A 17,621-nucleotide genomic window follows, 5' to 3' on the forward strand; every position below is an offset into this window, starting at 1 on the left:
CACTCTTTACTTCTATAGAGTCGATACCTTCAAGAAAAGCGTAAACTAGCTTTCAAAACGTTGCAAAATTGCGCCAGCCCAGCGTCTACAATACACATTTGTGAAGATCTATAAAACGTAGTCTTGTAATAACCTGCAAAGCGCCCCCAACGGCTGAATAATTCTGTCACGGTTTAATTAATACCTGTTACTGTGACATGGGTTCCTCTTTCACCGAAAAAATTCATAACCATAACCACGTGTTTTATTAATTCTGAGTATACCATTTGTAGAGAATAGATAATTTTTAATACAGTCCGTATTTACATATGTACATGTACATGCTTTATACTTAGAGATCGTTATCAATTCACATGTTTAAAATGTCTTTTCAATAGTCATGCATATTTTGTTTGTGTATGCTTATTTTTTAATTCTTAATTTATTCATTCATCCATCCATCCTATTGTTCGTTTCTAACTCAATTATTTTCCTCCTTTAACTGTGTCCATGTCCCCTTTATGTGTCGCTGCCCCCCTCTATCTGTGTCCCTACCCCCTCTATCTGTCTGTGTCCCTGCCCCCTCTATCTGTCTGTGTTCCTACCCCCTCTATCTGTCTGTGTTCCTACCCCCTCTCTCTACAACAAAATACACCTCCTCCATTAAAGTAAAGTTTTTTGTGTTTGGTTCACGATCCCATGGCTCAGACAATGTGACTTTCACTATCCTCAAACCAAACAAGTAGATAAGGAATGGTAGCTGGCAAAGACAGCCAGAGAGTCCATATTTTCTTGTTGTCTACTTTTTCAGGAATTAGTGTTTCAAATTCTGTTTCAAATTCAACCACTATATATCCATTATTGGGTAAATTCAAAAGTCTCCCTCATAGATATTATCGCCTACTTTTTCATGTTGTACATTCTACTTTTACACTTTAGCTACATCCCTGTCTCCACACAATGGTTAAGTCACACATTAATCTAGAAGATAAATCATTTGATTTTATTCAATCATATTCCAATCACAATAGAGACGTTTCTTTGATGTAAATACAATCAATATCATGATATAAAAATAAAAATTTCATCCACTTTTTAAAGTACAAATCCAATTAGATACATGATTCGATAGCCCCTTCCCCCACCCACTGTTAAATTCGTAACAGCAAAACAGTGAAATTTATAATCTGAACATCCTGTTCAATTAAAATTCCCCATTTTTGATGACATTGTAGCCCATATAGAAGTTGACAGATATTCCAACAAAGAAGGCCAATGCCCTAAATGGTTGTACTCCAGCAAGGTATGACAAAGTGTGCACAACGCGACTTCCAGCAAAGATTCTAAAGACGAGTAATGCAGTGGCTGCCGATGGTCCTGTCAGTACGTACAGTGGTCCAAGTAACATAAATGGAATGATGTTTTCCATGTCATTCAGTACAGTTCTGTGAATAGAGAACACAATTTGAGGTGTTAATGGAAGACGACTTAGAATCCAGCCCTGTGGGCATTTTGATCTCACTCTTCCCTGACAAAGCCTGGCATTTTGATATCACTCTTTCCTGACAAAGCCTGGCATTTTGATACCACTCTTCCCTGACAAAGCCTGGCATTTTGATCTCACTCTTTCCTGACAAAGCCTGGCATTTTGATATCACTCTTTCCTGACAAAGCCTGGCATTTTGATCTCACTCTTCCCTGACAAAGCCTGGCATTTTGATATCACTCTTTCCTGACAAAGCCTGGCATTTTGATATCACTCTTTCCTGACAAAGCCTGGCATTTTGATCTCACTCTTTCCTGACAAAGCCTGGCATTTTGATCTCACTCTTCCCTGACAAAGCCTGGCATTTTGATATCACTCTTTCCTGACAAAGCCTGGCATTTTGATATCACTCTTCCCTGACAAAGCCTGGCATTTTGATCTCACTCTTTCCTGACAAAGCCTGGCATTTTGATCTCACTCTTTCCTGACAAAGCCTGGCATTTTGATATCACTCTTTCCTGACAAACCTAGCATTTTGATCTCACTCTTTCCTGACAAAGCCTGGCATTTTGATATCACTCTTTCCTGACAAACCTAGCATTTTGATCTCACTCTTTCCTGACAAAACCTAACATTTTGATCTCACTCTTTCCTGACAAAACCTAGCATTTTGATCTCACTCTTTCCTGACAAAGCCTGGCATTTTGATCTCACTCTTTCCTGACAAAGCCTGGCATTTTGATACCACTCTTTCCTGACAAAGCCTGGCATTTTGATCTCACTCTTTCCTGACAAAGCCTGGCATTTTGATATCACTCTTTCCTGACAAAGTCTGGCATTTTGATATCACTCTTCCCTGACAAAGCCTGGCATTTTGATATCACTCTTTCCTGACAAAACCTAGCATTTTGATCTCACTCTTTCCTGACAAAGCCTGGCATTTTGATCTCACTCTTTCCTGACAAAGCCTGGCATTTTGATCTCACTCTTCCCTGACAAAGCCTGGCATTTTGATCTCACTCTTTCCTGACAAAGCCTGGCATTTTGATATCACTCTTTCCTGACAAAGCCTGGCATTTTGATCTCACTCTTTCCTGACAAAGCCTGGCATTTTGATATCACTCTTTCCTGACAAAGCCTGGCATTTTGATCTCACTCTTTCCTGACAAAGCCTGGCATTTTGATATCACTCTTCCCTGACAAAGCCTGGCATTTTGATATCACTCTTTCCTGACAAAGCCTGGCATTTTAATATCACTCTTTCCTGACAAAGCCTGGCATTTTAATATCACTCTTTCCTGACAAAGCCTGGCATTTTGATCTCACTCTTTCCTGACAAAGCCTGGCATTTTGATATCACTCTTTCCTGACAAAGCCTGGCATTTTAATATCACTCTTCCCTGACAAAGCCTGGCATTTTGATATCACTCTTTCCTGACAAAGCCTGGCATTTTGATACCACTCTTTCCTGACAAAGCCTGGCATTTTGATATCACTCTTTCCTGACAAAGCCTGGCATTTTAATATCACTCTTTCCTGACAAAGCCTGGCATTTTGATATCACTCTTTCCTGACAAAGCCTGGCATTTTAATATCACTCTTTCCTGACAAAGCCTGGCATTTTGATATCACTCTTTCCTGACAAAGCCTGGCATTTTGATCTCACTCTTTCCTGACAAAGCCTGGCATTTTGCTAGTGGACGTTTACTGAATGAAACTTTTGGTCAGAAATCAGACACAAATTCGTTTTGGGTTTGAAATATTTCCCTGATGACATCAATAGCCTCACCACGTGATTAGAACCAACTTGGAGGGGTGAGCTATATGATGTAAACATAATGACCATATTCAATTGTTGCTGCAGGAAATCATATTCTAATGTTAGGTTTGAATAATGGCTGCTAGTGAAATTTCAGGCTTGGTAGAGGAAAGGTGAGAACCAACAATTCCAACACAACTGGATTCTAGGCTGTGAAAGATGCTGTGGGTTTGAAGTTGTCTGGGTTTGTGTAGAAATGACATGTCCCATCTGTCAGATGCCACAATGTATCTCACAAGTTTCCACAACATCAAGGTCAGTGTATTTTAAGTGAGAATACAACAGATTGTGTATTATAACTTTATATAACTTTATATAAGTGAGAATACCAACCTACGAATACGTTCTACTGTGTTATTAACAGATGACATTCTCTTCTTGATATAGTCCCTGTCCTTAATACCAGATACTGTGTAATCTTCTACAGAAACAAAACTCTGAAAACAGAAGGAGCAAACAATTTGCAGTGTGTGTATCAAACTAGGGCAAACGTTATCAATGTACACATGTGTAAAGAAAGATTGTATTCAAAAGCTGGTTAATAATCACTGTGTCATGCCCTATTACTCTATGTCTAAATATGGAATATACCCTGTTACTCTATGTCTAAATATGGAATATACCCTGTTACTCTATGTCTAAATATTGAATATACCGTGTTACTCTTATGTCCAAATATGGAATATACTGTGTTACTTTTAGATCAACAGTCCACAGAAAAATTAGTGCATGCGTTCGTTACATCTCGTCTTGACTATTGTAATTCTCTACTTTATGGCTTGCCAGATTATCAAATCCATAAGCTCCAGTCAATTCAGAATGCTGCTGCACGCCTAGTCATGAAAACACCCAGAACAGACCATATTACACCAGTACTTCATAATTTACATTGGCTGCCCATACAAAAACGGATAAAGTTCAAAATTCTATGTTTAACATACAAGGTTTTAAGTAACATGTCCCCTGTTTATCTCAGAGAACTGTTAGAAATCCGTTCTTCTGGTCGTACCCTTCGTTCCTCTACCGAAGGTGCTCATACACTTCGCCAGCCAATTGCCAACACGGTTTTTTTATGGAGACAGGGCTTTTTCGGTGTGTGCTCCGCGTCTCTGGAATCGGCTACCAGTTTCAATCCGTCTTAGCGTAAATATTGATGTTTTTAAATCAAATCTTAAGACACACCTTTTTATTGAATGAAAGTATTTTATTGGTGGTTTTTTTAATTCTTTTTACAAAGTTGTGTGAAGCGCTTTGAGATGTTTTGTTTTACATGTAAAGCGTTTTTAAAGAAATAAATATTATTATTATTATTACTCTTATGTCCAAATATGGAATATACCCTGTTACTCAATGTTCAAATATGGAATATACCCTGTTATTATATGTCCAAATATGGAATATACCCTTTTACGCAATGTCCAAATATGGAATATACCCTGTTACTCCATGTCCAAATATGGAATACCTGTTTACTCTATGTCCAAATATGGAATACCTGGTCAGTAACACTACATCAAATTACAGAATACATTCAAATGTCTTTGTAAACAAAACAAAAAAAAACAGCTGACCCTTCCGAGCTGTCATTTTAAAAACATGATAGTAATAAGAAATTGATTATTATTATTATTAGCCTTTATTTAAACTTGATAGACTGTTACGCCAAAGGCTCTTCTTATACAGTGTCCAGATAAAAATATACAAATATTTGAATTGAATGATAATGAATGAATGAATGAATGAACGAACAAACAAACAAACAAACAAACAAACGAACGAACGAATGAACGAACGAACGAACGAACGAAAGAACAAATGAACGAATGAACAAATGAATGAATGAATGAATGAATGAATGAAATTTATTTCACCAGATAACAAAAATAAGCTACACTTTCAAAGAAACATATGATACAAATATACAAAATGAATACAAAAGAAATACACAATTATTATCTGATGTGGACGATTGAAATAGTTCAGCAGAACTAGTCTTGTCCATGGCCCGTACATTAACATTGACAGCATCCATACAAAGTCATTTACAATTCTATTAGATAATTGACTCTACCCTGATTTTTAAATTTACACTAGATTCAACTGGCCTGGAATGTTTTTTTAAAAAACTTTTTTGTTAGCAAAAAATGACTTAATCATTATATTTTACACCCTGAACAGTATTGAAATTCCTATGGGTAAACCTACATGTATATTTGTGTAGTTGTACACAATAAATCATCCAATCAGTCTAGCGCCCTCTCCCGTTTGCATGCTTAATACATTTGTTTACCATGGCCGGGAGTGGGAATCAGGAACTCTATGACATCTCAGACCACTATCTCAATGATCTTTTCAGTGGTCTGAGAAGTAATGGCGTGTTGTTAGTGTAGACTGAATCATGTCTCCCTAATAATACATCCATGACTGAATAAAACTACTGGAACCCAATACATCTTGTCTCATACGTTATTCCCCGTGCAACTAGTGACGGGAGACTTTAAATAGTCCTGCTTACAGACGGTGCACGAGTCTATATTACTGACTTGACTCTTAACACCGAATCGAGTCCCGGATTACTCCGTATGCAAGCAGGACTACGGGAGACTTAGAAGTTAATTGATATACTACATACAGTGACATGCAAAAACACCATCCTGTCACATGGTTATTACACGTAATTTAGCATCACTTATATATGTTTTGTTTGAACACGTCTTCACAGCTGGCATACAAAAAATGTTTCACCGTATTCGTAGTATTGATCACCAACGTATTACACTTACCTTGTCTTTGATTCTGAAGATCGACGTCAGTAGTAACAATGCCACCATTTTTAAGACCACAAATGCACCATAAGTGGCAAATGATACAAATACGGGGTTATTGAGGGTTAATTCGGCGACCATGATGATTGATAAATGTGTGAAGCTGGCGTTTGACGATTAACACCTGATGTGATGGACAGAGGGACAATGTGGTGGAACGAATTTACGATGGCTTTACAGTTACACCCAGTGTTGATCGACCTTAGGTCAAAGGTCACACGGGGTAACGCACTGTGAGTCTATTGTGTAGTGTGGTACTATTTATCATCATTTCTTACTATCAATTCATGCTCAGGCACTCGAATCAATCTGTATGATTTTTTTTTTAAATGTATGGTAAATAAGACTTATTAACCATACCTTTTTTTTTTCATACAGATTGATTGCAATTTAAATAATTGTATTTTTTCTATTGCAGAGAAAGAAAAAATATTAAAACTAATATTGGAATATAATTATTTCGATATGGCAATATTTTTAAAAAACACTGCTATATCCTATACCCTCCAGTAGCTCCATGTACAAGTTAAACAATTGTTGTAAATTGTTCATACTATACAGTTTTGTATTATTTTTAAATTGTAACCATACCACAATCTCTGATAGTGTGAGTTGAGTAATGATAAAAGAAAGATTTGAGTGCCTGTAGATATACAAGAACATGCTTTATACTTTTAACATTTTAAACATGTGAATAACGATCTATAATATAGATTGTTATTCATGTGTTTACAATGTTTTCAATAGTAATGCATATTTTTGTTTGTGTATGCTTATTTTTCTTTCTTTTTTTAACCTTGACCTCGGGTCACCTTATAGAACTCATTGATCAATGTTTACCACGTGTCATATAGCACAGCTACCTAGCTGCACAGCCGCCATCTCTGCACAATATCACAGTCATCATGGTCGCCGAATTAACCCTCAACAACCCTGTATTTGTATCATTTGCCACTTATGGTGCATTTGTGGTGTTAAAAATGATGGCATTGTTACCACTGACTGCAATCGTCCGAATGAAAGACAAGGTAAGTGTAATGTGTAGGTGATCAATAGTTCAACGGAGGAACATTTTTTGTTTGCCAGCTGTGAAGATGTATTCAAACAAAATATATATAAGTGATGCTATATTAATATAATAAAATAGTATTTTTACTTTACCATTTTTACTGTGTATGCACAGGATATTGTTTTTGCATGCCACTGTAGTATGTAGTTCATTAGATAACCTTATTTTCTTATTTTTAACCTTATATTTTCTTATTACTCTAGTTTATATATTTACTAGTTTGTTTTAGCACCGAATATTTATTGCAGAAAATCCAATGAAGAAATGTAGTTTTCTTAATGGATGCAATAAAGATTCTATTTTATTAGTATTAGTAGATATTTTGTTGGATCTTACAACTGTACATTTAACTCACTACTCTGCCTAAATAAGATACCCAGGTGCCCAATATTTAGCAGCTCCACCCCACCTTGGACTTTGTCCGGCCTGTATCAAAGGTAGTGTCAGTCATAGGGACACATAGTATTTAAAAGATATTGTTTTCCTTGTGTACAAGGCTAAATATAACAACGTTTTGACTTCAATAAATATATTTCCCCTACCTTTATGTAAAGAAGACCCTTCTAGTATAGAGCATATATTGATACATTTGTAGTACCAGGATTCGTGTGATATTTTTATCAGGAAAACAACAATCCAAGCAATAATACGTGTCCCTGTGGTTTCAGTTACCCAGCCTCCACTATGGGCTATAATTTCCAACTCATCTGGTATCATTATGCATTGTGCACTGACCACTTTACCGTCTAGATTCTATTCTGTAAATGTTTGCTGAAAATTTTAACCATGTGTAAAGTTAAAATGCTAAGGGTGGTGCTGAATTGTGTAGAATTTTATAAGGCACTATAAATTAAATTCTTTGTTTGCCATCTGCTTGGGTAGGTTTGTTGATAGATTTAGAAAATCAAGCACATTAGTTCAAAATTTCTGTGTGAGACTGTATTTCACACCATTGTAAATGGAAACAAAATCATTCAGATATCTTCAGAACAACTACAATATTTCTAAATAGTTGTTTAAGACAATCAAAGTTTGGATTTTGACATTTACATTTCAGTGTAGTAGATTTAGGTACAAACAGAAAATGAGTCAACAGAAACGTTAATTTTACACGACATGCTAGCATTACGTTTTTATGTGTGTGTTTATTTTTTTCCGTCTGACTGGTAGATTTTAGGAAATTCAAGGACAGTAAACAAAAGTATTTAATTGATGAAGCCAAACAGAGATGAATAGTATACTCTCTGGGCAAAGCTGCACTATCTAAACTGGAGTATTATTTTATCAATTAATTAACTTTATTACTTAACAACATGCTGTGGAAAGCATGGTATAGTAAACACAATACAATACAATACAATACAATACAAGACAAAAATACAATACACATTACTTTTCTGCTGGGGGGATCTTTCGAGATGTATCTAAAAGAAATTTGGCAAAAGGAAGTTTATCATCTGAACTTAGAATATACAAAAATTTATCTTGACTGTTTAAAGTGTTAAAATAAGCACATTTCAAAGATATCGAAGAAAATAAAACCTCTCTCTCATTTTCGTTTTGTGGGCAATGAATAATAAAATGAAATTCATCTTCAACCATTGAGGGGCAATACTTGCAAAATCTTTCATTGGCAGGAATTTTTGGCATACACCTTCTACCCAACTCTATTTGTAAATGAAAATCAGAGACTCTAAATTTTGTAATTAATCTACGACAAGTGGGATTCTTAATCTTGATTAGGTAGTTTTCTAGTTTGAATACAGATTTAAAAGTTGTATAAGTTCTAAGTTTGTTTTTATCACTACCATTTCTTCTAACATCATTAAATAAATCATTAAACCAAGATTTACAAAAGTCTTTGCATAGATTGTCCTGAATTGTATTAAGGGTAGAATTAAAATTACAAATACAAGACCAAATATTGCTCTCACTATATTTATCAAGCATATCTGTTATATAGTTTCCCCAATTTGAATAACGCATGGACGATAAGTATGCTGACTTTAATAAACAATCATCACTAATAACTAATCTATGCCAATACTTCAACATATGCTTAATAACAACAAAATTAACAGGAAAACGCCCCAATTCCCCTATAATACCATTAATTGGAGCTCTCTTAGAAACACCCAATAAAAATCTATAAAAAGAGTAACTAATCTCATCAAGAAAATTCTTCTTTTGATTTATTTCGCAACCCCAGACTTCGCAACCATAAGTCATGTTAGGAACTATTAAACGATCAAAAAGATCTAAAGCTATATCAACTGAAATACATCCATCAGAAGATACGAGTCTACGTAAACTGAAAAGAGCTTTCATGGACTTTAACTTCAAGTTACAGAAATTTCTTTTAAACTTACCATTAGCAGAAATTATAATACCCAAATAGCAATATTCCTTAACATTATCAATTGAAATTCCATTTAAATGAAAACTAACACTTTTAATCAAACGGTTGCTCTTATTGAAAACAATGACTTTAGTTTTCTTGATGTTTACAGTTAATTTCCATTTTGAACAAAAGTTGTGTAACTTATCAAAGTTATCAATCAGATAACTCGAACATTTACATTCACTGAAATTAAAATGCCAAATAATTAGACATTGACCAATTTGATATAAGAGGTGTAGTGCAGTAACAGGTTGAAATTGTGATCATATGGGGGCAGCAGCACTGACTTTTGGGTGTAGACCCCAAAATTAATTTGATTGGATTTATTGTACCATATGATGTGTACAGCTACACAAATATATGACATCATGTCAGTGTAGTAAGGTCATATCTTACTGCACTGACACGATGACATGTAGATTTACCTATAGGTGATTTCAAAACTGTTCAGGGTGTAAAATATCATGATCAAGTCATTTTTTCTCACAAAAAGTATTTTAAAAACATTCAAGGCCAGCTGAATCTAGTGTAACTTTCAAAATCAGGGTAGAGTCAATTATCTAATGTTGTTTTATTGTTTTATTATACACGGACATTTAGATGCATTCTGTAATTTGATATATAGTGTTATTGACCAGGTATTCAATATTTGGACATAGAGTAACCAGGTATTCCATATTTGGCATGGAGTAACAGGTATATTCCATATTTGGACATATAATAACAGGGTATATTCCATATTTGGACATGAGTAACAGGATATATTCCATATTTGGACAGAGAGTAACCAGGTTTATTCCATATTTGGACATAGAGTAACAGGGTATATTCCATATTTGGACATGAGTAACACAGTATATTCCATATTTAGACATAGAGTAACAGGGTATATTCCATATTTAGACATAGAGTAACAGGGTATATTCCATATTTAGACATAGAGTAACAGGGTATATTCCATATTTAGACATAGAGTAACAGGGTATATTCCATATTTAGACATAGAGTAACAGGGTATATTCCATATTTAGACATAGAGTAACAGGGTATGACACAGCAATTATTAACCATCTTTTGAATACAATCTTTCTTTACACATGTGTACTTTGATAACATTTGCCCTAGTTTGATACACACACAGTGCAAATTGTTTACTACTTCTGTTTTCAGAGCTTTGCTAATACTGAAGATTTCCTAGGATCTGGTATCAAGGGCAGGGATGAAATCAAGAAGAAAATGTCCACTGTTAATAAGACAGTAGAACGTATTCGTAGGTTGGTATTCTCACTTATAATACACAAATCTTTGTGTCAAAGATATTTGTGTTTGACTTTGTGAAATGTACTCATAGGTTGGTATTCTCATTAAAAATACACTGACCTTGATGTTGTGGAAACTTGTGAGATACATTGTGGCATCTGACAGATGAGACATGTCATTTCTACACAAACCCAGACAACTTCAAACCCACAGCATCTTTTATAGCCTAGAATCCAGTTGTGTTGGAATTGTTAGTTCTCACCTGACATTTCACTAGCAGCCATTATTCAAACCTAACATTAGAATATGATTTCCTGCAGCAACAATTGAATATGGTCATCATGTTTACATCATATAGCTCAACCCTCCAAGTTGGTTCTAATCACGTGATGAGGCTAATGATGTCATCAGGGAAATATTTCAAACCCAAAACGAATTTGTGTCTGATTTCTGACCAAAAGCTTCATTAAAGTAAACGTCCACTAACAAAATGCCAGGCTTTGTCAGGAAAGAGCGAGATCAAAATGCTAGGTTTTGTCAGGAAAGAGTGAGATCAAAATGCTAGGTTTTGTCAGGAAAGAGTGAGATCAAAATGCCAGGCTTTGTCAGGAAAGAGTGAGATCAAAATGCTAGGTTTTGTCAGGAAAGAGTGAGATCAAAGTGCCAGGCTTTGTCAGGAAAGAGTGAGATCAAAATGCTAGGTTTTGTCAGGAAAGAGTGAGATCAAAATGCCAGGTTTGTCAGGAAAGAGTGAGATCAAAATGCTAGGTTTGTCAGGAAAGAGTGAGATCAAAATGCCAGGCTTTGTCAGGAAAGAGTGAGATCAAAATGCCAGGCTTTGTCAGGAAAGAGTGATATCAAAATGCCAGGCTTTGTCAGGAAAGAGTGAGATCAAAATGCCAGGCTTTGTCAGGAAAGAGTGATATCAAAATGCCAGGCTTTGTCAGGAAAGAGTGAGATCAAAATGCCAGGCTTTGTCAGGAAAGAGTGAGATCAAAATGCCAGGCTTTGTCAGGAAAGAGTGATATTAAAATGCCAGGCTTTGTCAGGAAAGAGTGAGATCAAAATGCCAGGCTTTGTCAGGAAAGAGTGATATTAAAATGCCAGGCTTTGTCAGGAAAGAGTGAGATCAAAATGCCAGGCTTTGTCAGGAAAGAGTGAGATCAAAATGCCAGGCTTTGTCAGGAAAGAGTGATATTAAAATGCCAGGCTTTGTCAGGAAAGAGTGATATCAAAATGCCAGGCTTTGTCAGGAAAGAGTGAGATCAAAATGCCAGGCTTTGTCAGGGAAGAGTGAGATCAAAATGCCCACAGGGCTGGATTCTAAGTCGTCTTCCATTAACACCTCAAATTGTGTTCTCTATTCACAGAACTGTACTGAATGATATGGAAAACATCATTCCATTTATGTTACTTGGACCACTGTACGTACTGACAGGACCATCGGCAGCCACTGCATTACTCGTCTTTAGAATCTTTGCTGGAAGTCACGTTGTGCACACTTTGTCATACCTTGTTGGAGTACAACCATTTAGGGCATTGGCCTTCTTTGCTGGAATATCTGTCAACTTCTATATGGGCTACAATGTCATCAAAAATGGGGAATTTTAATTGAACAGGATGTTCAGATTATAAATTTCACTGTTTTGCTGTTACGAATTTAACAGTGGGTGGGGGAGGGGGCTATCAAATCATGTATCTAATTGGATTTGTACTTTAAAAAGTGGATGAAATTTTTATTTTTATATCATGATATTGATTGTATTTACATCAAAGAAACGTCTCTATTGTGATTGGAATATGATTGAATAAAACCAAATGATTTATCTTCCAGACTAATGTGTGACTTAACCATTGTGTGTGGAGACAGGGATGTAGCTAAAGTGTAAAAGTAGAATGTACAACTGAAAAAGTAGGCGATAATATCTATGAGGGAGACTTGTGAATTTACCTAATAATGGATATATAGTGGTTGAATTTGAAACAGAATTTTTTAAAATTAAACACTAATTCCTGAAAAAAGTAGACAGCAAGAAAATGTGGACTCTCTGGTTGTCTTTGCCAGCTGCCATTCCTTATCTACATCACTTGGAGATTGCAAACCAATTATCCATATCTTACATCAAATTCAACCTAGCATCCTAGTTTAGGCTGTCTCAAGCTGTGCTGAAACTACCTACTGTAAGCAATGAATTTCTATATTTATCAGTGTAATCTTTCATTCCCTGGTATTTAATTGTAGGCAAATTGTTGATAAAGCCAAGGCTGTCAAGTCTACTACACAAATTACATTACACATACCTATGATGTAAACTAACAACTGTGAACTCATTGCATGGCTGGTGTTCTGAACTGTAACTGCTACCCATTGAAAACAAGCGAACTATTACAGAGTCACGTTGAGGGCGTCCTAAAGCAAAAGCCATGTATAATTGTGTACTGATGGCAAGATTTATCTGACTAACAGTTTGTTTTTCATTATTTTAAACAGAAACTCATCACAACTGCACAGCTGGTTAGTTTTAGCACAGCTTGTGACATGGAAACTGGCTGGTTGAAAGGAATTAGTGTTTGAATTTTGGAACAGAGGAAATGGAAAGTGAGAAAGACAGGTCCTTTCACACACAACATACTAGTATCCAATGGTTTTATTGATGATGCTTTCATTATCATACTTTTCCCTGTCTGACTTTGTAATTGAGTTAGATATTCCTCACTGCATTACATTATATGACGTACATATTATGGCACTGAAAAACTGCTTTATACATTCTACACATGTAAGTGTTTTTGCTAAGATCTGGGAACACCAGTCACAAAGGAGGGAGATCTAGTAAAAGTGGCAAAGCTTTCATCTACCATAAATTTGGTGGGAAACCTTGATAACATGCCTGGAGAACTCAGGTAGATTTTACCTGCTTACCACCCTTAACAAAACACTTGTAGGAAAACCTTGGTAAAATGACTGGGGAACTCAGGTAGATTTTACCTACTTACCACCCTTAACAAAACACTTGTAGGGAAACCTTGGTAACATGCCTGGAGAACTCAGGTAGTTTTTACCTGTTTATAACCTTAGCAATAGCTAAACATGCAGGCGTGCATAAATTTGGCACATACATACACACATTACATAATATATTATTAGAAGTATGTGTCTATAATTGGTCGAGTGTCCAAGCTAAAATTAGAGTATGATGTTCAGTTGAAGCATTATATAAGACTTACACATGGGATAATGTGCATTAATACAAAAAGATTTACAAAATATGGAATGTTCATTGTTCATTTGGCAAGTTTACCTGATGCAAGAAATATGTCACCAATTGATTTGTTTCCAGAATTTTTCTGCTGACCATGAACTGTTCATGACCTGAGAAAAATACGATGAAAATAAGAATTTCAAAAATAAACAAAAAATAGAGATGTCATTGACCTGCTCCAACCCCCCATCAGGCATCTATCGTTAAATGAACTGTAATAAAAATGATAAAGATATGTAAGGGTGGCCCTTTTTATTTTTATGCTTTTCATCATAACACTTTAAAGTGATTGGTCAGTCGTTTATTTACAAATAAAAATTAAGTGTGTATGTACATGTTGGTGATGCTGTCATTTCATAACCATACTTTATACAGTCTAGATGCCTTTGAAAAGACAAAGTAAGAAGGAAAGAATGAACCATTCATTTTATTAAATGTCTTTTTAGTGAAAATAATCATTTTTACCCACAAACTTGTTGGGTGCAGTGACATGTTTTTTGTCTAATCCTGCCATAGAGGGCGTTGATTTTTGTTTTATATTGTTGGATTGAAGAAACAGTAACATAAAAATTACAAAAGGCCACCCTTATCAGAACCACAACATTTTGGTACCAAATAATGTTCTGCACCAAAATGAAAATGCATTTTGATGCAGCACAAAGTTTCAATTTATCTGTAACTGCTACATGTATATCACCTGCACAGATGTGTTTTAAATCAGCCACATCAGATGAAAACGTCTATGGCTTTTGTGATTCTAGATCTACATAGCGGACATAGACGTCTGTCTAAATATTCGTTGTGAATAATTTCATCAGCACATTCATCACACATGCACATATGTTTACATGGCAATACAAGAATATTCTTTTCCTTGTCTTGACAAACTACACATAATCGCCTATCCCTTTCCTCTTCAAGTTCTCTTTTTAATGTCCTCACTACTCGCCCGGGACTTTCACTTCTATCTGGTGTTCTGCTTGATGAAATTCTACTTCTGAGATTGTATCCACTAGGACCTGCTGTGGCATCACCATCATCATATATTCCGTACGTATTTCGATTTGGCTGTCTAAGTTCTCGTAACGGTTGTCTTGCATCATGATCGGGTAGCCAATCAACCAGCACACGATGTTCACTTTCAGTACTGCTAGTTTCTGATTGGTTATCAACATCAGAGTTCTCATATCCTGATTGGTTACTTTCATAGTCACCTCTCTCTGATTGGTCACTAGGTAAGTCACTCTCATCCCCTGATTCTCCTTCAGAGTCATTTTGATGTATATGCTGCCTTGGTAAGTAATTTACATGTCTTCTTTCTGGCACATTGTTGAATTGTGAAGCAAAATTTCTAAGCATAATTCCGATAATTTGAATGACACTGAAAATAAACTGTAGAAATGCTTTAAATATTATCTTCAGATAATCAAATGACATAACCAATACTGTTGATGCAAACACAGCTAGCACTACCATTAAAAGTTGATACTGGATTTTAAATATTAGGTGGACAAGTTTTGCTGGGATGTCTTCACAAAACTCAACCAAGGGAATAACAAACAGATCAAATACACCTGTGGAGATGTTGATGGTATATGTTGATACATTCTTGATGCATACAGTCGCTGTCCAGCACACACTTTGTACGAAATCGGAAGAAGAATTCAAAATGTCCACTGCTTTACGTGTAGATGTGTTGATCAATTCAGAAACTTTCATTAGCAACATTGGAGCGGCATCTATCACCATTTGAGTGAAGCTTATCAAACTTTCAAAAGTCCACTGTGCAAGAATAACAGTGCTCGACATGGCATACATAACGAACGTATATCCCGTGGTCCAAAGAAATTGTGAAATTTCGTACACCGCTTCAACAGTGTCTGTTGTTCCATTGTACAACCGAATCAAAAAGGACAAAAATCGTGTCGTCAGCTCAAATATATATTCCACGACATCTAGGGAAGCGAAAAGGGCGCCATGCAAAATGGTCTTGAAACAGCACACCAGACGTTCACCCGCCTCGATAGCGGTTGATATTAAATCATAGTTAATACTGACTAGTGTACATAGTGCATATACCATTTGACTACCAAGATACAGTGTCAAGTCGATCAAATCAAAAATCATGCTGAAGAAATCCGCCATGTTTTGATTTTCAAGTGTACACGCGGAGTCATCTACATTTACAAAACACACGTCAACTCTTCGAAATTGTTTTCATTCCAAACGATAACAGATCAGCTTGAAGGACGACCCTCATTCAGTGTCGTATATCGCGTCGTTGTGAGGTTTAACGCCATGGTGTTCACAATTTTATCCTAAACATACTGGACTCTTGTTGTAGGGGATTCCCTCGACTTGTTAAACTAGCTGTTGACAACCTTGTGACGTTACTACGACCTCTGACCTCGCCCTAGGTACCATCAGTTACAACACAACATTTACTATTTTTCTCCACGTGTATCCACTAGCTTAATTTTAATTTACATTTTTAGCATTTTATGTCACTTAGATAGTAAACATCGGTGTTTGTTTTTGTTAATTTTAGAATTGTTTTTGATTGAAGGTAAAATGGGCTCGCTACTTTTTGTCGTTGGGGGCGACAGAACAATTTTTTCCGATGTCGCGTCGGATTATGTATTCACTTTGCCTATTAGTATTAGTAAAGTCGATCATATCAGTGGATGTTCACATTGACTGGGTAACAAATAGCCTGTGAGTTTTAATTTATGCAAAGTTTATAAACTCTGATATGACAGTGGTACAGTATGTATTGGGAAAAGGTAGTCAGAGGAAAACTTTATTTGAAATGTAAAGAAAAAAAAATATTAGAAATCTGGAAAATCATGAAAATAAATTATCTTTTCCTCTTGGACCATGTGATGAGGCAAAATTGGACTACAACTTACTTTGAGTGGTGAAAAAGAGTTCCATTTTGGTGTTTCTCGGCAAGTGAGCAAAGTTTGTGATGTGAAATCATGAATGAATCTCAAGACCCCAAAGTTTATGAAAAATACATTTACTTTCTGTAGTATCGTTCCATTCCCCTTTACTAAACATTGGTCTTCTCAACTCTAACACCAAGAACAGAATACAATGATTTAAACAAAGAAAAAAAATCATCTATATTATCACAGACAAGTGATAATATTCTGTCTGTGATAATATTCAATGGTTTATTTGGGATGTGTCAATATTATAGTCTGAGAGATCCAGTGGTTGGTATGTTTATGTATACAATCACTACTGGAACACATAGCAGAAACAATGACGGGATATTTCAGGGTACATATGTAACTATATGATGTTGACAAATCCAAAGAGTTACAAAATAGAAGAACAAACCCTAAATAGGGAAACCACACCACACTAGTAGGTGAAATACGGTAATAACCTTCAGATGAACACAATAGTTTCTTTTTAATCTCTTATGTGAAATACACTTTCTTTGATTTGACTCACATCTAAGACACAACCACTTATTTTGTAACCTTTTCATAAAAAATACATGTTGCCACT

The 17,621-nt window shown here is 35.7% G+C and overlaps 2 protein-coding genes across 2 annotated transcripts; one reads left to right on the forward strand and one right to left on the reverse strand.

Moving 5' to 3' along the window:
- Nucleotides 1-1,017: 1,017 nt before the first annotated feature.
- On the reverse strand, nt 1,018-6,288 carry LOC144441402 (microsomal glutathione S-transferase 1-like). Its single transcript, XM_078130971.1, has 3 exons — nt 6,068-6,288; nt 3,618-3,721; nt 1,018-1,424 (listed from the first exon to the last, which is right to left on the reverse strand). The coding sequence occupies exons 1-3, from the start codon at nt 6,188-6,190 to the stop codon at nt 1,184-1,186; spliced, it is 468 nt and encodes a 155-aa protein (XP_077987097.1). The 5' UTR covers nt 6,191-6,288; the 3' UTR covers nt 1,018-1,183.
- A 676-nt stretch (nt 6,289-6,964) lies between these two features.
- On the forward strand, nt 6,965-12,450 carry LOC144441503 (microsomal glutathione S-transferase 1-like). Its single transcript, XM_078131088.1, has 3 exons — nt 6,965-7,137; nt 10,750-10,853; nt 12,210-12,450. Exons 1-3 carry the CDS (start codon nt 7,015-7,017, stop codon nt 12,448-12,450), a joined length of 468 nt encoding a protein of 155 aa, XP_077987214.1. The 5' UTR covers nt 6,965-7,014.
- The last annotated feature ends 5,171 nt before the right edge of the window (nt 12,451-17,621 follow it).

Source organism: Glandiceps talaboti, chromosome 10 (assembly GCF_964340395.1).
Source record: "Glandiceps talaboti chromosome 10, keGlaTala1.1, whole genome shotgun sequence".
Taxonomy (NCBI): Eukaryota; Metazoa; Hemichordata; class Enteropneusta; family Spengelidae; genus Glandiceps; species Glandiceps talaboti.

Bases quoted from the DNA above. Each gene is read 5' to 3' on its own strand.
- LOC144441503 (XM_078131088.1), top strand. From the start codon at position 7,015: ATGGTCGCCGAATTAACCCTCAACAACCCTGTATTTGTATCATTTGCC. The intron at 7,138-10,749 runs GTAAGTGTAATG...TTCTGTTTTCAG, and splicing joins TCGTCCGAATGAAAGACAAG to AGCTTTGCTAATACTGAAGA. The intron at 10,854-12,209 runs GTTGGTATTCTC...CTCTATTCACAG, and splicing joins ACAGTAGAACGTATTCGTAG to AACTGTACTGAATGATATGG.
- LOC144441402 (XM_078130971.1), bottom strand. From the start codon at position 6,190: ATGGTCGCCGAATTAACCCTCAATAACCCCGTATTTGTATCATTTGCC. The intron at 3,722-6,067 runs GTAAGTGTAATA...TTCTGTTTTCAG, and splicing joins TCTTCAGAATCAAAGACAAG to AGTTTTGTTTCTGTAGAAGA. The intron at 1,425-3,617 runs GTTGGTATTCTC...CTCTATTCACAG, and splicing joins ACAGTAGAACGTATTCGTAG to AACTGTACTGAATGACATGG.